The 27,283-nt window shown below is 35.4% G+C and overlaps 2 protein-coding genes across 2 annotated transcripts; both read right to left on the reverse strand.

Annotated features, from left to right (window-relative positions):
• Positions 1 to 1,832: 1,832 nt before the first annotated feature.
• Positions 1,833 to 3,431, reverse strand: LOC144439956 (galactosylceramide sulfotransferase-like). Its single transcript, XM_078129189.1, has 2 exons — positions 3,328 to 3,431; positions 1,833 to 2,850 (listed from the first exon to the last, which is right to left on the reverse strand). Exons 1-2 carry the CDS (start codon positions 3,429 to 3,431, stop codon positions 1,833 to 1,835), a joined length of 1,122 nt encoding a protein of 373 aa, XP_077985315.1.
• A 6,354-nt stretch (positions 3,432 to 9,785) lies between these two features.
• LOC144440263 (uncharacterized) lies at positions 9,786 to 23,245 on the reverse strand. The gene is made up of 12 exons (XM_078129601.1): positions 23,128 to 23,245; positions 19,794 to 19,860; positions 18,685 to 18,780; positions 17,842 to 17,990; positions 17,189 to 17,414; positions 16,867 to 16,959; positions 15,840 to 15,988; positions 15,317 to 15,539; positions 14,226 to 14,318; positions 13,162 to 13,310; positions 11,351 to 11,580; positions 9,786 to 10,600 (listed from the first exon to the last, which is right to left on the reverse strand). Exons 2-11 carry the CDS (start codon positions 19,858 to 19,860, stop codon positions 11,353 to 11,355), a joined length of 1,473 nt encoding a protein of 490 aa, XP_077985727.1. The 5' UTR covers positions 23,128 to 23,245; the 3' UTR covers positions 9,786 to 10,600; positions 11,351 to 11,352.
• Between the last annotated feature and the right edge of the window lie 4,038 nt (positions 23,246 to 27,283).

Below are 27,283 nucleotides of genomic sequence, written 5' to 3' on the forward strand. Positions count from 1 at the left end.
AACACTTTAAAACATCTAGTGGTACCATGGATAGCGCCACCTGTTGAAATGAATGAGAAATTAAATCCTATACTTTAATACGTGTTCCGAGTTGTGTGCACTTACACGAGTTTTACAGTTATTGTACTCAAACACATGATGTTAACTTATAAGCACGTATAATATATCTTGTGAAGTTTAATATCAAAGTCAAAGTCCGTATTCACGATGATAAAATTCACATCCGGTACAAACATGTGACGATGACGTGGATGGTGACCACAAGGGCCAACGAGCATGTAATTGATTGATCGATCAATACATCGCATTACATTGATTGATTTATTACTTGGTTGAATGATTGATCGATTGAGTGATTAACTTTTGTGGTGCAATAAAACTTATTTTGTGTATTGATTTTATGTGATATAAAACTTTTTCTTCTCCCTGGCTACTTTTCACTCTTTCAGCTGTATAAAATTCTCTCTTTCTTGACTAAACAAAGACATCTTTTATATTCTTCTCCTCTTATCTAAATTAAAGCAATCATATAATTAGAATGGATCAGTTACCACAAAAACCTGCTTATATTTCTAATCTTCTGGAAGATTATCACACCAGACGTCAAACAGTCAATCATGCACACACTAGTATAATTTAGACTAGATAATGCAAGAATGAGTGTGTTAATCTCCCAAAAGATAATAGATAATGCAGACTGTTAATGTAACTGATCTTTCGCCAAATGTTTGCCACTGTGTGGTAACTTGCAAAATAAAAATGGATTCGAAGGTCAATGATTTACATCCCAAATAGTTAAATATGATTCACAAAGGTCTAAACTACGTTATATCTCTCTCTCTCTCTCTCTCTCTCTCTCTCTCTCTCTCTCTCTCTCTCTCTCTCTCTCTCTCTCTCTCTCTCTCTCTCTCTCTCTCTCTCTCTCTCTCTCCACAGTGAAGTGATTTACAGATAATATCTGAATCTTAATGGGCAACTGTATAGCTTAGGTCCTATCGCCCATTGTAGATTATGTATTGTGAATATGACCTTTGGCCACCATGATGGGTTTCAAATCATTCATACGAGTAGTGCCGGACAGGCATGATCGACAACAGTAAACCTCACACATTTCATACACAACCACGGAACGAACATACCTCTACTAATAGGTGTCTAGGTCATTTGGCCGTATCGGAAATTAACACCAGACAAAACTTCCGCTTAGTCAATAAGACTACATTTTATTGAAATATAAGTTAGATTTACCAAAATATACATTCAAAGCAATTATAAGAGTTATTTACGAGAGTTATACATATATTCCTTTTCATCACCATTGTTTAAACCGCGTTTTCCAATTTCTTTAACAACTTTCTTTGCTTCGGAAAAAATGAAATACTTTTTCCCCAAACTTTTAGTGTTAAATACATTAAGCAGACACAGACCCGTAATATAACTATCAGAAAACCACAGGTATTTGAATCCCATTGAGTACAGTGTATGTTAAAGTGATATCGATAAAAGACAACAAATTTAATAAATAGTACCAAGTTATCATTGAATACTGCCACCTACCTAGAGCTAATGTTTCAAATCTGCATATAATGTTGATAAAGTTATAAATATGTATTTGACCTTTGCCCCCAAAGTGATTGAACGTGTATGGGTTTACCCGAAACGTCATTGTCAAATCATCCATATTGTTTGCCGAACTGAGACGCAACTCATGTTTTTTAGTGGTAAGTAAACATGTACACTTCGTATACTACCTTGTCTAATTCTTATGTGAAATACAATAATACCTCCAAATCTGTTCCATTTATAGAAGGGAGGCTTAATACATTTATATCTTAACATATCCACTTTGACTGTTTTTCCAACATCATATGTACCATAGGTACATCATCTGTATAGAATAATTTACAGTCATCAGAATACCGTGCTATTTCACACTTTAAGCTTAAATCTTGTTTCATTGAACGAAATTTGAGGAGATCGGCTGTGAAATCACCATCATAATTTCTTACTTTATCCCACAATGTATTGTTGAAGTGTTCATACAACTTACTATCTGGACGCATCAGTCTTCCCATGATTTTCGACATTTCTGGAGTAATTGGCGTTTCTTCCTTTTTGTGGACTTTGAAGGGAAGATAAAGAATATCTTCAAAGTCCCAGCACATTATTTTTTTCAGCAAAAGAAGTGATTCGTCATAGAAGTCAGTTAACAAGACTAAATCAAGTTCATTGTCAAGTCGCTTAATTTTTGCATCGATGACGCTTTCGTTATCTGGGTAGTGTATTCCAAATCTGTACGTTTGTGAATTGAAATGAGGTGGATAAATAAACTTGTTGGAATACCCCTTGGAATATTCGGCATCAATTTGCTTTAGGTATTCAGAGAAAGGATTAGATGTATAAAAAACTGTAGACTTCAACTCTTTATTGAATCGTGCATAGTATACTGATTTCATGTGAGATTCTGGTGATCTGAAAATAGTTATATACTTTGCATTGTTCACAACATTATCCATTGTCTTTCGGTGATATAGGATATGATTAGCCATAAAATTATAGCCTGGAAAATCACTACAATTGTATTGTAAAATATTATATTTATCTTCTGTTGAGTTATAATCAATTGCAAAGATATGGTCTGCGTCTAATGCAGCAACAAGGTTTTTCTTAACACCGTATCTAAAGAAGATATTAGCCAGAGTGCTTCCTCCCGTTTTAGAAGTTTTGATAAAAACAAAATTGTTCTCTGGCCTACACGTATCTTTAGTAGCATGATTCGTGGTCAACATATCTTGGTTCTCTCTCAGCTTGTCAATTTCAACATCATTCTTTTTGTCCGGACGCCAGTATCTGAAACAAATCAACAGGGATTATATGTGATGATGTGTTCAAGTTACTCATATTTCAAGCGAACTCTCAAATTTCAGTTAGTTCACTTGAACTACTCCTACCACTGTCGATATTGCTACAAGGCTGTGGATCAAATTTCAGTCGATATCACTGCTGTCACTAACATCACATATTATAAGCCAACGCTGGGTCGTTTCGAATTTAGTTACCTTGGCATACTGGCAGGAAACTAATTATTTTATTAATTTCCTTTCTGTCTTTCATGCTCGATATGCAATGGCGTTCTTATACTTTCACAATAATCCACTCTCCATTGAGGCCAGAAAACATGTAGTCCGCGTGCTGTCGACAACTTAAAATGTTCGTTTTGTTGGCATAATCTACATTCATGAACAAAGGACTTCATATGTGCATTTTCTGTTATGATATATAGTTATATTTACATTCGATATTGAGACCTCTAGCTTACATACTTACGATGGATATTGTATTTCGGTTGATTGCAAGTCCCCTTTAGGAAACCACAGTAGCACCATTGATAACATGGTTGTCGCAACCAATATACGAAACCAGGTTACCATGTTTTTCGGTATGTACCAATTGATGGAGCTGCAGCAGATTCCTGCGATGGAATACAGTCAATCGTGTGATTAAAGACGCTTATTAACAAGTATACATGACAATAACAAAACCAACAGCAGATGTTCAAAGCAATAATAAAACATAAATAAAAAACAAACTACATGGAGATGGAGGAGTTTGGGTGTCTGGTAAGAGTGCCCCGTTTGGAATCTACAGGTTGCAGGTTAAAGTCCCATCGCTTCCGTTTGTTTAGACATGAAATGTGAAATGAGAGTGACTATAAAAGTCCTTAGACTGGATGCTCCCAGGGCAGTTTTGTCGATAAAGATCCGAGCCTGGGATTGTAAAATGCTTTGAGTACAGAGTGGGAAAGTGCTTTACAGACCAACATTATTATTATTATTATTATTATTATTATTATTATTATTATTATTATTATTATTATTATTATTAATAATAATAATAATAATAATAATAATAATAATAATAATTATTATTATTATTATTATTATTGTTAAAAACCTCAAATTACGACTTGGTGTAGTGTCAGGATTACAATAATGCTATATATATTGAGTTTTAAATTGTAGTTAAAATATGCCAGTAGTACGCATCAGTAGCATCGTTAAATCTGGTCTTTATTAGGTGCCTATTAGGGAAATCTATCACGATATGGCAGATTGCTAATCACATCTGCCATTTCGAAACTACTATCCTGTTTAATCATTACTCGGATGAGGTATTCAACAGTTAATGCTTTCATTTATAACTATTATTGTTTATGTAATAGTGATCAAGAATCTCTATTTAGAGAATGTTATATTTGGTATTTTATGTGGTTTTCAGTCCCGAACGGATGAAGTCAGGGGACAGGGACGGTTGCTACTACGTTGGAACCAGTGTGTCCATCCGTCTGTACGTCAGTGTGTATCCACCTGTATCACAGACATGAAATAGCCAATTCCAACGACACCTTCAACAAATGTCCGATGCTGTAGTCCTTACATGCACGTCACTTCGTTTCAATGGAGACCTTCGCGATAAGGGTTAAATGGCAGTCAATTTTGTAAAACAAACGTTTTGCTCATTAACACTGGGAGATTAATAGATAATGACTTAAAGTTATGGTTTGATACCCATACTATCAATATCACATTTTCTAACGATACCACTATATTTGACCTAGACCATCATGTCCAAGGTGAAATGGATACAGTGAGGTAATACTTAATATATATATCATACCCTAAACATCAGTCAACTGAAATGTTCGCCATTTCAAAAATTGTCGTGTTAGCACGACATATTTGCTGTAAGAGCTTACGCATTCAATTGCTATTGGGAAGAAATGTTGCATTTAAATGAAATCGAAACGAAAAAGAACATTCAGTGTTGAAAATGAAGGTCAGACAATCGACAATTTTGCAACAACCACCTCTATTCGATGTCAAAAAGACATCAAATGCAATTGATGTAATACTGAAATGATATGTATACTGACATTCTGGCAACAATAATTCTGAATATGCTGAATGCGGTTAATTAATTCATTTGGGCTAGTATAACGATCGAGTCATTCGGTCATGTTAAGCTGATTAAAGGTGCCATATGGATGAGGATTAGGTATTTATTTAGGATTTTTTTCCTTTATAAGATCACACAACAAACATACACATTTATAGAATTTATCAAGGACTCTCAAATGGCTATTGTAAATGGAAGGGTATATCCTCTCAATGAGAACTTTACATCTATTTCACATCGTGGAAAGTCTGTGTGGTCTATTACATTGTATTACCATGTTGTTATATTGATCTTTGCCTAAAATTTAATGTCCAACAAGTCACTTTGATAGTTTTATTTGATTTAGATTGTTACTGACATTCTGGCAACACTAATTCTGAATACGCTGAATGCGGTTAATTAATTCATTTGGGCTAGTATAGAAGAGTAATCTGTGCATGGGTGAGTGTTTATTCAGTGTAATAATCTCCCAGAAGCTCGAAGATAAACCATAAAACTGCAGCTGTTGGTGTAACCGGTTCTCTGAGAATGATAAGATTAGGGCTGTTTTAATTTAGACATCACAGAGAATTACACGGATTAGTGCAGGATATGACGAAGGCATGAATCAAATTCTCATTAGCGGATCTTGATGAATTGTCGAAAAAGTGTAATACTGTGTAAGTGGAAAACATCTGAACGGCAGATCTGACCAACTTGGGATGTCATTGTCAGGACAGGCTCAAGAATAACAATGAATCGTTTGGACTGACGATCAATGGGAATCAAGTAATCGTGTACATCCAGTTCTCAATTTAATAAATAAACTCAACCTGTTTGAATAGTACATATTAAATCATTGTCTCAAGTGTGTTAGATAATATAAGTCTTATTTACACTATATATTAGTAAAAAGACATATGTTGGCAGCAGAAGCAAAAGAAGGTAAGCGAAATGAAAATAACACGCTGTTACGAAAACACGTGAAGAGGATATAGACCAGTATCCCATTTACTGTGGTAAAAAAACAGCAGCAGCAGGCAGAGGCAGCAGCAGAAGCAGCAGCAGCAGCAGCAGCAGCAGCAACAACAACAACAACAACAACAACAACAACAACACAACAACAACAACACAACAACAACAACAACAACAACAACGCAATATCAACAACTTTGTATCATCGTTAACTTATTTACAGTAAATGAGCAGCTACATTATTCCGAAAAAATGACAACATGTTAATAGGTACTCCTTCTTTCTCTTCGCAATGGAAATAATTTTATATGTTATAACTAATTATGCCAGATATGAAGGTCTAATTATGCCAGAAATGAAGGGTTTTCAGTAAAATATAGCAAAACTATACTCACCTATTGTTGTCGACATGTTCATACCATTTGAGTTACAGGTTGGTAAATGATGGTTGTAGCCACTAGGAGATGTTTTGTGCCTGTGTGCTGGCTTGGTAATAAGATTGAAATTCCATACATATACATATACATATACTATTAATTACGAATTACCAATAACTGTAACGGTATGATTATAACTAATATACCATAATATTCTTATATTTCTTTGTGACAAACTGTCACTTATTCTCAACGATCGAGTCATTCGGTCATGTTAAGCTGATTAAAGGTGCCATATGGATGAGGATTGGGTATTTATTTTGGATTATTTTACTTTATAAGATCACACAACAAACATACACGGAGAGACATTTACAGAATTTATCAAGGACTCTCAAATGGCTATTGTAAATGGAAGAGTATATCCTCTCACTGAGAACTTTACATCTATTTCACATCGGGAAAAGTCTATGTGGTCTATTACATTGTATTGCCATGTTGTTATATTGATCTCTGCCTAAAATTTAATGTCCAACAAGTCACTTTGATAGTTTTATTTGATGTACATTGGCGAGTGTACTATATCTGACCACTCAGTGCTGACCATTACATGTGGAACAAAGGATATAGAACATAATAGAACAAATGATACTCCCTCCAAAACAAATATAGGAAAGAACAGAAAGTATGAAGTAACAAATTCCCAGTCAGTTCTTACAAAGTAAAATATCTAGAAATGCTATTATTGAGAACAGAGGTTATATTGAAATTTGTCATAATAATCAACAGATGGTAGATGATATTTATGGAAAATTGTGTGAGTGTATATTTACCGAAATGGATTCTCAGTTGCAGTACACTGATGTAACAGTGTCTTCCAACAAACTCAAATCATACAAATCCTTTTGAACTCAAGAATTGACCGAACATTGGCAGAATATGAAACAAAGAAAAACAGTTTAATTCTGAAATGTAAAGATACCAAGTGTCATAACTCAACTCTCAAACTTACTTTCAGAAATGCACAATATACTTGTGAGTGTATAGAAAGGCTAAAAGACTTTATCAGAGACGTGACAGATTATGTTAGATATTGAGAGGCTAAACACATAGAACCCAACTGAGTTTTGGAACCATATTAATAAACTTGGCCCAAAGAATAATAATGACATCCCTTGGGAAGTGTTTGGGGAAAATAACAGTATAATACTTTGTTACTCCTGTATTACATAAATGGAAATCTGACCTTGAAGAGCTCTATAACCTTTCTACAGTTGAGGAAGAAGTTGATGTTGATGATGGGTTTTATTATCATGTTTTAGAAGTTTAAGCACAACTTGAGACACTGTTGACATAGGAAAATCGTAATGTTTTCCTGAATCTCGGTATTTCAACTCAGGAAATAATTAAAGTTGTAAATCATTCAAAATTCAAGAAATCAGTATAAATTAGCTTATGAGGTTTTTAAGAATACAAATGCATTCAATCTACTTCATATGCTTTTTGCAACTATACTTTTCTTTTGGGAGAGTACCATCCGTGTAATCCATAATAAAACTAATACCTAAAAGTGTGCTTAATGATCCTCGGGTACCTCTAAATTACAGGGGTACCAGTTTTCTCTCAACTGTAAGTAAATGATACTCTATATGTTTGAATAATAGACTGGTTCAATACATAGCCTCTGAAAATATTACAGTAGATGAACACAGTGGTTTTAGGAAGGCAAGAGACTGTATTAATCGTATATATACATGTTAATTCTACAATAATTGTAAGAAATAGAAAAGCAAAGGGTTTACCCACCTTTGCAGAATTTGGTGAAATGAAAAAAAAGGCTTTTGATTGGGTGAATAGAGATATGATTTTCTTTAAACTACTTCAAAGTGGTATCAATGGGAAATTTAAATTTTACAATGCTGTTAAGAGTTTGTATGAAAATCCAACTTCGAATGTAAATATCAGTGGTTCATTCTCACCATGGTTTTCTACTAATTCTTAGACAAGGAGATGTATTGCCCCCTACCCATTTTGCTGTGTATTTAAATGATCTTGCCAAAGAAATTATAAATATTCATCTAGGTATCCCAGCAGGTGACCACGAAGTTAGTATTCTGTTAACGGCTGATGATATCGCCATTTTAGTTGAAAGCGAGGAAAACCTCCAAAAACGTATCGACTATCTAGAAAATTGGTGCAAAAGATGGCGTATGGTTATCAATCAAACCAAAACACAAATTATTCATTTTAAAATACAAAGAGAGCCAGCTATATCTTCAGGTATGCACGTCAAAATATAAATACAGTTTCAAAGTACAAATACGTTGGGGTTCTTCTGGGCGAATTTCGAACGTCTGACCACTTATATATTATGTAATGCTGCAGGGGCAGTGATTTCAATAATACATAGATTTAGGGATTTTCGTTATAACACTTATACCACACTTTTTAACTCATGCGTTGTACCAATTCTGGACTACTGTGCTCCATAATGGCTCAATTTAGACTGGGCATATTCCCACTTGCAATAGGTTGATTTTGTGGGCTTGAAGTCGAAGACAGGAAATGTGTCTTCTGTCAAAATTCACCAGAGGATGAAGCATTCTTTATGTTTAGTTTATAAAGTGATCTAAGGAAAGCATTTCTCGATAAAATAATAACTCTAACACCTAACTTTAGTCATATGAACATATGATAAATTGCAATATTTAATATTTATCTAACCCCCGTCCAAAAGTCATATAGACACACTGTATCGAGACGCCCATCTGTCCGGTGAGTCATTTTTACTTCGGTATACTAGTAGTAGCATTCACAATAACATATATCTATTTTTTTTTAAAAGCCATTGTACTCAAACACATGGTGTGAACTTATAAGTAAATATTTATAATATAATATTGTAAAATCTAATATCAAAGTCAAAATCCGTATTTCACGATGATAACATTCACATCCGCGAAACGTGACGATGATGTCGATAGTAACTTGCAACAAAACGAATTCAAAACTAAAATGATTTACATCCCAAATAGCTAAACGTGTTTCACAAAGGTCTAAATTACGTACACACCTCAGTTATCAGGGTTATTTCGTCTGTAATCAGATTCAGTAGTAACGTGGTAATTTTCTTGCAACACAGGTTAGCCCAAATGGTATATTTCAAAATATTGCCCCCTTCCAACGCACATGTGCGAACGCCTTCAACCTATACAGATCAACACTAGTAGCATCTAGTAGCAGACGATCGTCTTTATATTAGGCAATCAATCAATCTCTCTCTCTCTCTCTCTCTCTCTCTCTCTCTCTCTCTCTCTCTCTCTCTCTCTCTCTCTCTCTCTCTCTCTCTCTCTCTCTCTCTCTCTCTCTCTCTCTCTCTCTCTCTCTCTCATTAATACGTATTTAATGATTCCTTGCCATAATATATATTTACAACTACACAATGAAGATTAGGGCGAAATATATACTTTATTCAAGAAGGTAGAAGGAACAGCATCTATATAGCAATCAACCTTTGCCCTTGTGGCCAACAAATACATCTATTAATAAATTCGAGCGTATAACAAGCAATGTCCATCACAATTCACTCAACCTCATGAATGTGGTTTTATATCAGAGAGGCATGGCTCCTTGAGTGACAAGAAGACACAATCAAGTTAGTTATAGATTCAGATACTCTGTTACTACAGAAAGGTAATACTATACATATGTAACAATGGACCACTGATGACATTGACATAAACACTGTCAAGATCACATTGGTTAGTTATTGTTATTGTTTGTTATACTAGTACATATATAACTACATTGTCAAAGGTTTGTGTAAAAGTTATTTAATTCACTGACCATTTCTATGATTGCAGACAATTAATCTGAACCAGATATGTCCATCTTTCTTCTGTTGTGGTAGGAAACTAGTACTGACCAGGCTTCCGAAATGCAAGTTTAATTGTACGTTTTCCCCAAACTTTATTGATAACAGATAAATATCTTGAATAAAACTGTCAATTATATCATTTGCTTAGAGCAGTACTACTATACAGGAAATGAAAGATTCCCCTACAATAAACATAACATACTATCGAACGAAATTATAAGTTGATTGAATAGTTAAAACAGTAGGACTACTAGATAGACTAAGTCTTAGTCAAAAGTAGGTAAGTTAATAAACAGGGTCAGTCTAAATATAGACCTAAAGTTTATTTATCGTTTTCTTTGCCCCATATTTTATTATGCTTGTAGTGATGATAATTCGGATATGTCGTTCTCATGCTACCGCATTACTTAGTCATTACCATGGAACAGACGTATGACTGTAAAAGACGGAGAAAGTGTTGCATTACTTGGGTTATAAAGACTTTAAGAAAAATTCACGTACATTAATATTTTTAATTATGTATAACGATGAAAATGGCAATGGAATCAGTAAACGTCTTAATTTGTATGTTATATGAAGTATTTGTGGTCTTAAACTACTCTACCTATGCAAGTACATTTAGACAGTGCGATATTACAGTAATGGTTGCCTAGAAACGACATATAGTACTATTTATGTGATGAAGTCATCATATTCTAATTCATTCACCTTTTCTTACCATTCATTCATCCACCCACTCGTTCACCCAACCGAAATGAGGGTCTCCATACTATGTTTTCTTTTAAAGATAGGTCAAAATGATATCAAAATAAAACCATTTTAGAAGCCAATATGACCACCGACTACAGTGTTCTCTATGGTCAAATAATACAGGTCCAGGAACTAGGTTTCAAATTGTAAAGCTTGGATATATTGTAAGAACTTTATTTCAGGGAAAGAGTTCCTTAGGCACATTCTACAAAAAACCATAGTGCTGCATTAACTGATCATTAGTATGAAATTTGCTTCAATTGATTCTTGTAATTGGCAACAGTAAGACTATGATCAATAATTGTCATATGATGATGACGATGGTCAGTCAGTGCATCACTTTAACTGCGTTAGTCAATTTTGTAGTTTTTATATCTAGAGTCGTAATTTTCAACCGCATCTACTTAACAACTAAGGAAATGGTCAAACTACCCACCTCTATATATAATTGGCCCTCAGTGAATACACTCTATCGGGTCCCCATGTTATCGGTGCGTCAACACTGAACGTCTCTCCAACCTTGGGGTCAAGGCCATACTTGAAGCATTGGTGTTGAGTTGAGGAGGATTGGGTCTCAAATTTGATGACACCTTTACCTGGATTATGCCAACCAATCAAATCACCAGCCTCCACACAGAAACGATCTTCATCTGAGCAAAGTTCGATCTATGTAAATAAGCGTGAGAAATGATATCGTCATATATTAACGTAAAACACACATATCAGTGTATTATGATGGTAATTTCACTAACTCATATCATGATTATACATGCTAAAGTGCTTCGAATATAGAAAGCAAAAAGAGCTTTAAAAAATTCATATTTATATACCACAGTGTTCATGAAATCGTACACTTTATTAGCAATGGCTTGAGCAATATATTTGATTATTGTTTTCTTTGTTTCGTTCCCTCCCTCCCAAAGTGCATAGCCAAACGTATTGTGCTATGCGACGGTTATAATATAACGTAGAAGTTAGGTAGGTTAGCTGTAAATGCAGTAGCTGTGTTGTGTTGTGTTGTGTTGTGTTGTGTTGTGTTGTGTTGTGTTTTGTTGTGTTGTGTTGTGTTGCGTTGCGTTGCGTTGTGTTGTGTTGTGTTGCGCTGTGTTGTGTTGTGTTGTGTTGTGTTGTGTTGTGTTGTGTTGCGCTGTTTTGTGTGTATGTGTGTAAGGGTCACCCTATTTTTTCTGTTTCCAATTACCCGACCCAAATTTTCAGAATAAACTAGTTTCTAGACTGTCGATGTCATCCACATTCATGGAGGCGATGACAACACAAACAGAGCATTTTTTCGAGACGGAAATCATTCAAGTTGGGGGGGGGGGGGTCTGAAAACATGATAATTGTGTATAGAAGCTAGGAAAGGGCAGGTTAATAAGAATCCAATAAAAAAGAAGATTGTGAGGAGGAAAATGACATGCAAGATTGAGAGGAGGAAAATGACATGCAGAGAAATATGAAGAAGATGAATTTTTATTTCTTTACTTGTTCATTTAAAAAATCGACCGACCAACCAATTGGAGCAATGAAAAAATAATGAGAAACATAAAAACTTAAAAACATCTCAAGAAGCTATTTAAAACCTAACCTGGACATAGGAAATATATTAATATAGGTTGACAGTTTGGAGTGAATAGATGTAGGCAATTTATTCACACAGAATTGCCACAAGACATTGGATATGAATATAATTCACCCATCATGTGGAGTCATGATGGGTGAATGGCTAGCGTGACCGACTTGGAATCTACAGGTTGCAGGTTCGAGCCCCGTCGCTGCCTGCTGTTTGTTTCTGAGTGGCTAAAGTCCTTGGGCAAGATTTGAACCACGGCTGTGCCTCAGTCAACCCTGTATAACTGGGAACCTGGTAGGATGTAGGTTGCAATGTGAAGGCTTTAATCCTATGCGCTTAAATGGCTGCAATGGATTGTATGCTCCCCGGGGAGTTGAGGAAGACTAAAGGGCCGTTGTGCCATTCTGATCCGAGCCAGGGGTAATAATTGTAAAGCGCTTTGAGCACGGAGTGGGAAAGCGCTATATAAGAAACCAACATTATTATTATTATTATTATTATTAATATAATCAATATTAATTACCAGAATGTAAGCAATATCAAAAGAATCACTACTCATGCGTTCATGGTTGCACGTTACTACACAATCGTTAACATAATGAACAATAGCCTAGATAAAAGGTTCTTGAAACGTTTCAGTTCAAACTGATTAACATATGTAATTTCAAACTTACCGAAATGTAGCCTAAATTACTATCATCCACTACGACCTCAGTTTGTCCAACCAATTCCATTGTACAACTTCCCTCACTTGCTGGACGCCATACTTGGAGATAAACAGTCCCTTTGCCACCGGCATATAATTCCCACCCGGTTATTACACCTATGAAAGAAAACGCACAGAGTTTTAGTATGGTTTTTATTGTCATCAGAATGAATATATCATACTTTTACATCTTATGCTCACACGTCAACAGTTAGGCTATTTTAGACAGAAATGGTGTGCAAATGAACAATGTATAGTATTGAAGCGAGCTTGTAGGTGTACCTTGAGCAATCTATCAAAACAGACCATTTTCTACGGTACCTATGAATTATGGGTAATACTGACAAGTTTGGCGTTCGACAGCCGCGCTGTCTAATTGAACCTCAGGCCACTATTCGTTGGTGGTCTGTGCTTGAACGTAAATAAACCAATGCTGTTGCGCGATAGTTTGTTCTCATGTCATATTATCAGTACCGGACACATCCCTAAAGGGATGTGCTACCTCTGGACTGTGATGTTTAGTTATCAAATCACTCCAAAAGTTGCCACATGAAAACTTGTATCTCTTCCTTTTGAAAAAAAATAAAGTAATCTGGGATTCGCTATATTGTTCCTTAAAGAATCTGGTTCAAGGAAATCGAGAATATTTAAGTTTTCCATATAGATAACACAATATTCTGTGGCGGCCATTTTTGATACCAATAGTCATTATTCTGACCTCGTTTTCACATTTTTACGGTGGTCTGACTTTCTTTTCATGATTTTAACTATGTAGGGGTTAGCACTTTCGTAAATTGATTCTTGGGATGTTCATTGTCAAGGCGCATACTAAGTTAACTTAGATTAGAATGGAAATGAACAAAGATTAAGGAAAGATTCATTAAATATTCAAAAGAAATGTTGATCTATTTATCATCTCTGGTCATCAATGATAATTTACTACATTGCAATTACATATTGCACTTAATTACGATTGTAATATGTCGCTACAGACATGCTCAATTCAAAAGCTAATGGTCAGTATGGACTCACCATCGGTCGAAAAGGCAAGTCTTTTATCTACAAAAACTTGTCCGGATCCCGAGTCTACATAAGCACGGTTTTTAGGTTCAAATCCAATGCCAGCTATTTGAGAAAAAAATCAGCATCACAGATTATTCACAAGGAAAATAATATAGTGATAAGTGACAAATGAAATGGCAATCCGTCTTTTAATACTGTTGAGCTTGGTAGTTTCAGAAGAAATCTTGCTTAGTTTATTTTTCATAAAGGTTGGATTGGATATGAAAAGGACAATCTCCATGGTATTTGAAACAAATCTATTTTGGGATAATGTGTTTATAATATAGTGTAAGCCCCATATTCGTATGTACAATGATCGACCAAACATAAAAACATGACTTTCACCAGTACAAACAAGTGTGCACAACATGAGTATTCGACCGTCTTGTTTTCATGTTATTGAATTTAGTTTCCGAAATAAAAAGCAAAAGGCTATTTTCATCCATGACTCTGTACTATTATCTGCAAATTTGCGTACACGTGGTTATTTCTATACATAGCATTGCCAGGTTTTTATGCCGGCAATGCATACTCTGCACTGTGAGGTCGATATAATTTCGAATCAGGCAGCACGATGTTTTTTTTATGTCACACACATTTGTTGTTACAAATAGCATACTACACTGATAGCGTGCAAACCATATAGAATCACAATTCTTTTCTCACGGTGAATAACAATTACAAATCAAAATCTCTGTCAGATGAAAAATGAATAACAAAACAGAAAACTATTTCTTTGTGTTGGCAGTGAGATATCAAAACCAAGAAATGAAATAAAAATGTGCCAATGGAATGAAACACAAGGTGACAGGAACACAAGGGATGTTTTTTAATGAAATAATGTCGAATTCAATTCTCTTTTACTTTAATGTATTCTTTTACCTTTGTGTATACACATGTACAAACGAAAAGCATTATCTTCCATTATCAAAAATGGATTTATTTACAGATATGTAATATATTAGTCTTCCCCTGTTCATATATTTATTGTTCCGTGTATGGTTTAACCCTGTTTCATGTATGAGTAAAAAATGAACGAGAATATATATTTGTTTACTCACTATCGTAACGGGCAGCCAGTGAATACACTCTATCGGGTCCCCATGTTATCGGTGCGTCTATACTGAACGTCTCTCCAACCTTGGGGTCAAGGCCGTACTTGAAGCATTGGTGTTGAGTGGAGGAGGATTGGGTCTCAAATTTGATAACACCTTTACCTGGATTATGCCAACCAATCAAATCACCAGACTCAGCTCTGATACGCTCACCAGGGTCGAGATCAACCTGTACAAAACGAAAATATGCTACATTCTCATGCTTTCATTGACATAGTCAAATATCTTCTCTAATACTACAATACAGAGATACTATATTATACATATATATCTGTGTGTGTGTGTCTTGCTGCATATCTGTCTGTCTGTCTGTCTGTCTGTCTGTATGTCTGTCTGCCTGCCTATCTGTCTGTCTGTCTGTCTATCCATCTGTCTGTCGGTCTGTCGGTCTGTCTGTCTGTCTGTTTGTCTGTCTGTCTATCTATCTGTCTGTCTGTCTGTGATAACGATAATAACATCTCAAACTTACTGAGATGTAGCCTAAATTACTATCATCTACTGTCACCATGGTTTGTCCAACTAATTCCATTGTGCAACTTCCCACACTTTCAGGACGCCATACTTGGAGATAAATAGTCCCTTTGCCACCAGCATATAAATTCCATCCTGTTACTTCGCCTATCACAAAAAACCCACAGGGTTTTAGCATGGTTTACATTAATTATAATCAGAAAGGCATATGTCTTAAGATTACACCCATATACACATATTATGTAAAGGTTGGGCGGTTTTTGCAGGAGCAATGTAATTAAACAACAATATTATAAAAGCCTGTAATGCAGAATTGGAAATTACAAAGACCGAAATAAAGTGGCCAAATGGATAATAATTGGACATTCATTTTAGATTTGGATTAATAAAACAATTTTACCATGTTTTTCAAAAAGCGTGAAACAGCCTCGACCAATAGTGTGTTTATATGTCGATAACTTGCAAAATCAAAAAAAGTGTGTCAAACGTTTCTTAGTGTACATAAACTAACAAACATCTTAGAGAATTTATTGTTCAACTGCCATCAATTTATGGACATATCAATCCACCAGTTTGGAGGGGGACATTAAAGTTGAATAAATAAATAATTGCGTGATCAAGGAACGTAGTAGACGGATCGAAATGTCATTTTCATTTGCAATTTAACATTCCAAAGTAATCGTGTTGTACTGTCCAACAAACAACTTACAAGAATTTGTTTTGCTACTTATCAAGTTTCAAACACGAACTTGGTGTGTTGTTTCAGATTGTTTTTTTTTCAAGTAGAAAAAATATAGCATAATTGTTTTATAAATTCGCAAAATTGATCCATCAACTATCACAATTATTTGAAACTTTGTGGTTATGACCAAATCATCAGAAAATAATGTTCATGCAAATACAATGCAATTGTTTCACATTGCAAGTGAAATTGGTATGGGCTATTATATAATATTTAAATCGACAGACAGCTACGCATGTATATGAGATGAATTTAACATAATTTAAAATAAGGATGGACTCACCACTAGACGAAAAGGCAAGTCTTTTGTCAACAAACACTTGTCCGGATCCCGAGTCTACATACACACGGTTTTTAGGTTCAAATCCAATGCCAGCTATTTGAAAAAAAAAAGTCAAATCTGATTTGATATCACAATTTTTCTTTAAATGTTTTTATAAAAAAAAAATCAAATTCACTTCTTTTGTTTGTTTGTTTTCAGAATAGAAACAACCATAAAATGACATTTTCGTTGAATTAAAATATTGCAAACAAGCATTTTTTACTAAAACGAATATGTCTATTCAAGCATTCTTCCCTCATAATAGTATTTCATATTTACTCACCCTCGTAAACGGCTGCCAGTGAGTACACTCTATCAGGTCCCCATGTTATTGGACCGTTCACATCGTATGTCTGCCCAACAGTGTTGTCGAGGCCGTACTTGAAGCAATGGTTTTGAGTTGTGGAGGATAAGTCGGTATCAAATGGGATGACGCCTGTACTTGGATTATGCCAGCCAATCAAATCACCAGCCTGAACTATAATATGCTCACTAGGGTTCAGATCAATCTATGTAAATTGACAATATGCTAATTTACACACTTTTATTGCAATAATTATTTTAGACTTCTATGTCAAGATACTTACTACACTATGTCATTTATTTTGGGGAGGTATACGAGATTTAAAGGTTGCTATGAAATACTATATTTTCGCTTAAAGTTTATTTTCACTGTTTTCGTTGGTGCGATTGTCCGGTAAAAAGAAAATCCCTTTAAAATAATGTTTCTTCATAACCATGCTCACCTTTCTAAATTAGGGATAATTAGGTCAAGTAAATACAGACAATTTGTCTTTTCAGTGAAAATCAAATCTCTTGAAAATGAAGTATTTGACAATAGTTACCTACTCTTGTGTGCTGAACTATAATTTTCAGTATGAAAAGACAAACAAGAAATGGGTGTATTTCTAATTGCATAATTGTGTGCTTCCTCACCGTGATGTCGCCAACATTACTACTGTCAACGTTGAGCTCAGTTTGTCCGACTAATGTCAACCGACAGCTGCCCGCACTCTCAGGACGCCAAACCTGAAGAAACACCGTCAATTGAGCACGAGTGTATACTTTCCACCCAGTGACTACCCCTGAAAAAGACACAATCTCAACCGTGAATTTTTTTCACTTAATATTAAAAGATGAATACTATACACATATTGTTTATGTCTGACTATGAAGGCACTAGTTGATGTCTATTAACCCATGGTTTGTTATATAGCAATTATTTCCCGAGGCTGGATATCAAAGGAAATAGTCGCTACATAACAACACGGTGGGTATGTGACGCTTCCTTGTGCCCGAATATGGGCAGGCAATAAGTCTTTCATAACGCATCACCTTCTCAGTCTAAAACAAATCCCTGAAGCCTCATGAATATTGCCCTAGGGAAATAGAGCGGCACTAGTGCCCTATTATGCAAATTGAGGTTACTATGGGCCAATAGTTCTTACCACGTGATACGACCTAAGTATATCACTGAAGGCTATATGAAAACGATGTGTTATAATTTACAATAGTCAATACATGCAGTGTGAAATAATCGTTGCTGTATACAGCGTGACAAAAACATAGTGGAAAGGTTGGACACAAACATGACAGACTGTGATGTCCATTGTAATGCCTTCTTATTCATCTTGTGAAAACTTAAAAAGAAATAATGGCGTAATGTTAATAAAGACGAACAATAAACCTTTGAAACCATCACTAATAGGTTCTGTAAAACATAATGTTATATAAGAATGAAAACTAATCTCAAATAAAGTGGAATCAGTGTGTGCTTACCATTTTCGGGAAAAGCAATTCTTTTATCAACAAACGTTTGATCACTTCCACTGTCTACTATTCCTCGGTCCTTGTTACACCATCCGACTGTGTCTTCTATTTGAAGAAAGCATTGATTACATACATACATGCATACATACTGTAACAAATATGAAAGTGGACACAGAGGGCGTGCGAGATGAGCATTACTGGAGGAGTGGATATGTTCGTTGAATGCAAAAAGATGGTAGAAGTCATGTACAAGTATTAAAAGGGGAATGTCTGTCTGTCTGTCTGTATGTCTGTCTGTCTGTCTGTGTGTCTGTCTGTCCGTGTGTACATACATACATACATACATACATACATACATACATACATACATACATACAGACACACAGACACACATACATACACACCCATACATACATACATACATACATACATACATACATACCTACTTACATAGTATTACCTACCTACATACATACATACATACATACATACATACATACATACATACATACATACATACACACACACGTACGTACATACATACATACATACATACATACATACATACATACATACATACATACATACATACACACGTACGTACGTACGTACGTACGTACGTACACACATACATACATACATACATACATACATACATACATACATACATACATACATACATACACACAGACACACATACATACACACCCATACATACATACATACATACCTACTTACATAGTATTACCTACCTACATACATACATACATACATACATACATACATACATACATACATACATACACACACACGTACGTACATACATACATACATATATACATACATACATACATACACACGTACGTACGTACACACATACATACATACATACATACATACATACATACCTATCTATCCACCTACCCACCTACCCCCATACACACACATATTCACTTCAAAGGGGTGCAAAAAGTTGTTATTGATCTTGAAGACGAGTGTAAGGTATACGCTAAATGTCGGATAGAAAGTTTGACTATGATATTATTCTTGTAGATATCTGATCATGAATCGTGTCCATTGTGTTCTTGTGTGATATATTGTAGCAATCGGCAACCTACCTCCTTGTACGCTGTTCAGTACGAAGGTGAAAAGAACCAGAGCGAAGATTTGGAACAAGCCATTCATCTAGAGGATTTGAAGATACCGATATGAATTCATAAGCGTCACAACATTTTCATAAGAAACTTTCATGACAAACCTTCATAACAAACTTGGGAGGGAGAGACTTTAAATGAATGCATGCGATGTGACCGTATATGACGAACCAACCAGGGTATCTCGGGATGTAATCGTCAATTTAGCGCCATTAGTTAACGTCATCACGTAAAGGAATACACATTTATGATTTAGTTAACATTTGAACACACAGCCAATGACTTTTCAATGGTTTGATAGTCAACTAATAGCTTGGAAATCATTTATGCATGTATACACATATGTCTGTCCGTCCCTACATCTGTGTCTATTTGTTGGTATGTGTCTGCATGTGTGTATTTTTTTTTAATTATTTATTTTATTTATTTATTTATTTATGTGTGTGTGTGTGTGTGTGTGTGTGTGTGTGTGTGTGACCGACCGACCGACCGACCGACCGACCGTGTGTTTCCGTATTTTCCCACCTGTATATCCAGAGAATAAAATGTACCACATATTAAACAGGAACTTTGAATAATTCAAAACGATAGTTTATTTCTCTTATAACTCACTTTATTTCAAAGGCTGGAAACACTGTTCACAGTGTTGTGATATACATTACTATTACATAGAGTCATTCGTTGTGGTCAGTGTGATAACTATACAACACGGCAATGTACTAAAATAACATATGTATACCATCAAATATAGGGATTAATCAATGACGGGAAACTAGGGAGCATCGAAATAAGACAAGCAAACCTATGTGTATGTTGCAAGTAAGGTAGGCCCCAGTTCGAATTCAACATTGTAGCATAGATAGTTGTTCAAGTTATTGTAATCTTTTTGGCTTTTACTGTACATTTACTGATTCTGTAACTTAACCGTGTCTGAGTTAAAATCTATTCATCTGAATTTCGATTCTGTCTATAATTAAGCAATAACCCCCGCCGAAGGCGGGTATACACGAGATTTTGGTACAATTCGCGACATATAGCACGAGCCGAATGGCGAGTGCTATATGGAGCGAATTGTACCAAATTCGAGTGTATACCCACCTTCGGCGGGAGCTATTGCTATTATATTATATCAAAATGTGTGTATATTTCTTCTAAATGTGATTCTGTGCTTATTTATATGCCCGAAAAGGCAAATTCGCACGTACAGAAAAAGATCGTCGGTAATAGATCGTCGGGAACGAGCATATTTTAATGAGTGGATACGTTCACGTAGCCCCCACACACACTGCATGAACACAACCATACACTGCATTGCAATGTATTGCATTGCATTGATAAGTTACTTTATTTACATCATATAATGCATAACGAAAACGCGTTGAAAACTAGCAACAAAGAAAAGGGGGTAAGAGGTCAAAGAAAGTAACAATTTTGTTTGATTTTTCATACTAGTAAGAACAATACAATCTTGTACACTGCTAAAAATAGATGTCTCGGCGTTGAATCGGAGAAAGCGCGAGACAGTAAATCAGAGACGCGACGTTACACAGTCTACTTTAATTTAATGGGTAACAAATTGAACATTGACCGAACCTGAAAATGTACAGTTTCGAAATAATCCTGACGCACCTTGACTTATGGTTAAAAGTTGAATCGGTGTTGCTTGATTCAACGCGTAACGAGAGTAGGACGCTGAGACGGCTCGTTGCATTGGGAGAACTTGTACCTTATCAGTGATGTTGAAGCCACTGATCGATCGTTGCTTTCGATCGCAAGGTCATCAGTGGAATTATTTGGACTACTGTAACCCAAACTATTGTACAGGATACCTGACACACCTTTACTCTGGGGAAGTGTTAACTTATTGGTATAAAAACGAACACATTCAACTTGTATGTACTATTCATATGCTAGTTTAGGGGCCCATTTTACCACTGCCAGCCGTGGTAAAATGGGATTTTACCACAGTTATTATCCAATCAGAATGGCGCATAGTAGCATGATATAATATAATATTGTTTTTTGACCACTTTGAACTGTCTTTAACGATAATCACAACTATAGGGAACAAGTCATAGTCTCTGTCAACTACCGTACTTTCAATTATGAGGATTTCTCAGAAACGTGTTCAAATCCATACAACAACGTGATATAAAACGACGAGTTGTTTCTTTTGATTAAAGGAAGTGGAGTAACAGATGTAGGATGTAGAAGTTATGTACGACAAAACAGAATGCTTCTTGGTGTGGTGTTACCTTAGTTTTCGAGAGGTTGCGGCTTACAGGATTACAGAATCGACAATATATAAATACAAAACACACATAGCAAGCGACACAGATTTACATTAATACTAACTGTATGTTCAATTAAGATGATATAATAAATGTTTGAGTGGGATTCAGTTTTAATGCTTGTCGTTATCTTTTATCAGATTATTCGCTAAGAGTACACACAAGATTTTAATATGTTCACCATACTTACTTAGGGTAAGAAGGAAGACATACTATAAACTAGTCTAGATGGCAAATGTTTACAGAAGGGATATAAGTGTAACAGTTGCAGGCAATTAGCATATCATATCTACTCTTACGATTGGACGCAAATGTAGTCAATATTGATAGCATTATCTTTATTAAACAAGAAAGTACTAAAAATGTAAATCTTTGCATATATTCGTCCTGTACCTTTTCCTGCAAATAAAGTATTTTTTCCGATTTCAGTCAACAGTGATATTATACTATTAACTAGATTAGCTGTTCCGCGCTTGAAATAAAGGAGAAATCAATCAAATACTAATTATAACTATGTGTCTGATACACTACAACCATTGGTCAGGATGTATAATTTAACATGAGATAATTCTCTTCGTGGAACACCCATATAATTAGTCCTTGAACGTGGAGTTGTCTATCAGTTAACGAATAATACACTATTTCAAAGCTATACTTTTGAGCTCCTGTCCTCTGTCAAAGTATTATGTAAAACAAAAACTGACTCGCAGTTGAATATACAATGCTAGTTTCATAGACACGTTTTGTGTTTGCAGTTGTGAAATGAAATTGCTGATATGTAACACATGAAATCAATTGGGATAATAAGTACGTAATACAGTCTATAAGATGCAACCTGTTAAAGTGGCAACACTTGTTTGTGGTACATCAAGGTGACCAAACCTCAGCTGAATGTTAAGAGTTATATTTTCAAGTTTTCATCGTTGATATCCTGACGGCCGGAATCAGTATTGGTTTGAACGAAGAGAATTTAAAAAAAAAAAAAGGAATGTTATCAGAATACTCACCTCGCCAAGCTTTCGGAAATCGGCCTCAAAGCACAAGTAAATCGTTGACAAGTGATTACTCTCGCCAACAAGGTGGAGAATTACAGCGTAAGATGTATCAATTTATATCTTTTTTGCATTAACATTACATTTATAGCCACCAATCAACGTGTTACAACTCTTCAAATCAATACAAAGGGAATTCTCGAGATAGGGGTGCTCTTCCACCACGCCCAAAAAATACGGTTGCACTGGCTTGCAGCTATATAGATACCCCTGCCATTGATTTTCATATATTCCTTTGCAAAAAAGTATACCACGTGATATGAATGATTTTCAGGAAACCTCTCAAAGGTGTCCTAAGTCAGGACAGTTTGAGGACGGTTTCGGGACGCGTTTTCGTCTACACGCGCTTCAAACTATCCTGAATCCTACCTCAGGTAGGATTGTCAGTGCCGTGTAGACAGGGCTAATGTGACAATTGTGAATTTTTGAGCTATTTATTAGTTTGAAATTTATCAATTTTTTGCAACCTTTGTTTTTGTTTTGGGGTGTCGTATGGCTCTAACTACTATGGTTGCTACTACCTGTACTAGTATTAGTAGTACTAGTATGATTTTTATTTTCTGAAGAAATGTAGAAATCTATCACAGAGTTTATAAAACAGACAACCAACATGTGTTAACTTGTAAATTGTAAAGTGTTTGAAATGTATCCATTTTGTACACACGAATGTGTGTGAGCCATCCATTGACACTGTGTACGCTACCCATACCACACTATAGTACTGCGTGCAGTAGTTACGCTCGTGGTCGACCATCTAGTTTTACTAACAATTACATATTAAAGCATTTTCTGAAACTTTTAGAGAAATTACTATAATGCCAATATTGTTTTCTAATGACGTTTAACGTGAATATCATGACGTTTAACGTCTCATCTCAGAAGTGCAATAATTTAATCCCTTCTGACTTTTTCTCCAGCACAGCCTTGCTACTTTCTTCTGCTGTGTTAAGCATCATATGTACTGTTCTCATATATGAAAGTAAAACTAAAGAAGACTTGGTAGCTTTATGAACGACAACTTACATAATAATATTATAAAACAATACTGAATAAATACTATAATATTATTGTAGTGGAGATGAACTTTCATTATCTGATTAATAAAATACAATATTACATTTAATGATTATTCATGAAATTCATTTTTTTTAAAGTCATACAAGTCAACCATGCATGTTATAAATAGCCTGAAAGTGACAGACTGAGCAATAGTGGGACAATTCTGTTAAGACAGAGAGTAAACAGTTCAGCTTGTATCAGGTTTGTTAGAATTGTGGATTTCTTGAACACTGCATGTATATGTATAACCGGTGTTATTTGAGTCATGACGTCATTGAATGAAAAGACACCTATTATAATTAACTCATCGGGTCTACAAAATCTTCCTAGGATGTTAACAAGTAAATACCAATTCAGCTAACAAGGCCTGTTATGACTTTTGTACATTTTGATTGAGTTTGCATGTAAACTGTCGTTTCATATAAGTTTCATTCCACTATACCGCCAATTTTAACACTTCACTCTATAAATAGCCTATTTAAATGATAGGTGCCTAGGCATAATATCACGCATTTACGCCTGGATGTTAATTTATGCGTATTGCATATGGAGGAAGCGGTCGGGTGGGGACCAAACATTTGCACACACTCAAATGAATCCTAACAGACAGAGAGGGAGACAACGAGACATACACATCTAGATAGACACAAGCATAACATAACCTTCTCTTGCAACTAATGGATACAAGCCACTTAGTGATCACAGAAACCAAGCACAGACAAAAAGATTCAAGAGAAATACCTGCATTCTATGTGGTTCACAGCCATTTTAAATAAAAATAAACACACTGTAAGTACAAACAAAAGCTACGGCCATACCCTTAGCAACAGCTTAATGACAGCAAACTTTGCAAAGGCAAGAATAAGAAAGAAAATGGGAATTCAGAAATTAACACAAATATGCATAGCAACAGTAATCATGTCCTTAGAAAACTTTTAATTAATAAACGTGAAATGAAATAAATGTAGTAGTATCAACCGTCAATGTAATAACATACAAACAAAATAGTCCGAAAATGTAATTATATCAATCATAAATGTACTAATATCAGCCTTACATGTATTAACATCAACCATCTATATCATAACGCCAGCTGTACATGTAATAATATCAATAATAAATGTAATAACGTCAGTTATACATGTAATAACACCACGCATAAAGGTAATAACGTCAGTCATACATGTAATAACATCAAACATGAATGTAATAAATTAAAACAAAAAGTAATAATAGTCGCCTATGACTGTTATAAGGCGCGAGATGAATAGTTGAATGTAGGACAAAAATCTAAATTCTTTTACTTTGGGGATGGGGGTTGAGAAATCATTTTTGGTTCTCATCCACATTTCAAAGTGTACTGTATGATATGTCAATGACTATAATACATGCGCCGCTATGCAATCCTGTCAGCACTTGGAGGTGAGAACTACATTATTTTGAGTCACAACTTGTGTTGGGACTAAAGCAACTAACGAGTTGTAATTAACACCGATTGTAGTAGTCGGACTACAGAGACCTAAGCATAAGAATTTAGTTTCTCATCCTTCTTTGAACTATTGATCTCGCCCATAAATGACTCGAAAGTGAAAGGCTAAGCGATAGTGGCACGTTTCTGAGTTAAGAAACTGGGTAAACCGTTCAGCTAGGGGGCCTTGTTAGTATTGTGTGTTTCTCGAGCACTCCGTGTATACGTGTAACCGGTGGTATTTCAATCATGACTTCATTGGATGCAAAACACCCTATCATAAACAACTCATCGGATCTACAGAATCTTCTTAGGTTTCCAACAACAAGTAATTACCAATTCAGCTAACAAGGCAATTTTTTGTACATATTTGGTAGATTCAGCAGGTCAAGAGAGATTAAGGAGTAAAGGGTCGTTTCATAATCCTCATACCGCCACTTTTACACTTTTACACTAGAAATAACTTTGTAGGTGTGTAGGCAGCACAAAGCCGACAGATCTTTACTGGGCGTTAATGTATGGTCGTTGCGTATGGACGAGGTGGGTTGGGGGACAAACACATATACACATTCAGACGTAATAAATGAAGTGAGGACTTGAGTAGCGCCAAAATGGAATATAGTGCCTTGAAGGCAAGCAGGAAGATCTTGAACTTTATACGAAGTTGTATTGGAAGCCAGTGGAGTTTGAAGAGTACTGGGGTTATGTGATTGATTTTTCTTGTTCTAGTAATTAATCGTGCCGATGCGGTTGGAGCACATTCGAGTTTCCTTAGACACGTGACGGGTATACCATGTAGGAGCGAATTACAGTAGTCAAATCTTGGTGTTACAAATGCGTGAACCAGTAGTTTTCTTTCGTCTTCACAGAGTTGTTGAGTTATTTTGCTGGTGTTTCGGATGTGGTAATATGCAGCTTTGCAGACCAGGTTTCAAACGGCAGGGGTTGGCAGTACTCCAATTTTCATGGATGGCGTGTCAAGCTTGATGATGTTATTATTTGAGCCAATTATAAGCATGTTTTATTGGGATCAGTTTCATAAGTATAGAGTATGAATTAGGTGGCGTGACAGAGCGCATGCTCATAAAATGATACATTTTATCTCACTGACAATGTAATCACAAATCAACATCAATGTCGGATGAGACTGAAGATTCAAATACAAAACTGTTTAATTAGGAACACAGTGAGATACACTAAAAATTGTATATGCAGTGCGTGTAATCACTGTCTGTGTTTTAATTTGGGTAATTCGCAATAAATAATGTTGTATGACACGTAAAAACATTGTACCGCCTAAGGTTGCATCTCTAGTAAAGTGACATCATTTCAGTAGTACCCATCCATATTTAGTCAGACTTTATCTCTAATATCGAACTATAAAACTTGAATGACCGAATTTGAATTTAGAATATCGATGCAGTTGATGTAAGTGTATTTTTTCCTTTTCATATATTATTATCCACGTGAAATAAACAAAAAAACAACAAGTTTTCTAACCTGGGATGGCGCTAAACAATGCCAACAGACGATGACCTAGCATGACCTCGTGACACGAAACGGTAGGGTTTTGGCATGAAATTC

The sequence above is a fragment of the Glandiceps talaboti genome, chromosome 9 (assembly GCF_964340395.1).
Source record: "Glandiceps talaboti chromosome 9, keGlaTala1.1, whole genome shotgun sequence".
Lineage (NCBI taxonomy): Eukaryota > Metazoa > Hemichordata > Enteropneusta > Spengelidae > Glandiceps > Glandiceps talaboti.

Excerpts from the sequence above, each read along its gene's own strand:
- LOC144439956 (XM_078129189.1), bottom strand. The coding sequence starts at position 3,431 with ATGGTAACCTGGTTTCGTATATTGGTTGCGACAACCATGTTATCAATG. Across the intron at positions 2,851-3,327 it reads ACCGAAATACAATATCCATC|ATACTGGCGTCCGGACAAAA; the intron begins GTAAGTATGTAA and ends GATTTGTTTCAG.
- LOC144440263 (XM_078129601.1), bottom strand. The coding sequence starts at position 19,860 with ATGAATGGCTTGTTCCAAATCTTCGCTCTGGTTCTTTTCACCTTCGTA. Across the intron at positions 18,781-19,793 it reads ACTGAACAGCGTACAAGGAG|AAGACACAGTCGGATGGTGT; the intron begins GTAGGTTGCCGA and ends TTCTTCAAATAG. Across the intron at positions 14,319-15,316 it reads ACTGGCTGCCCGTTACGATA|CTGGCATTGGATTTGAACCT; the intron begins GTGAGTAAACAA and ends TTTCTCAAATAG.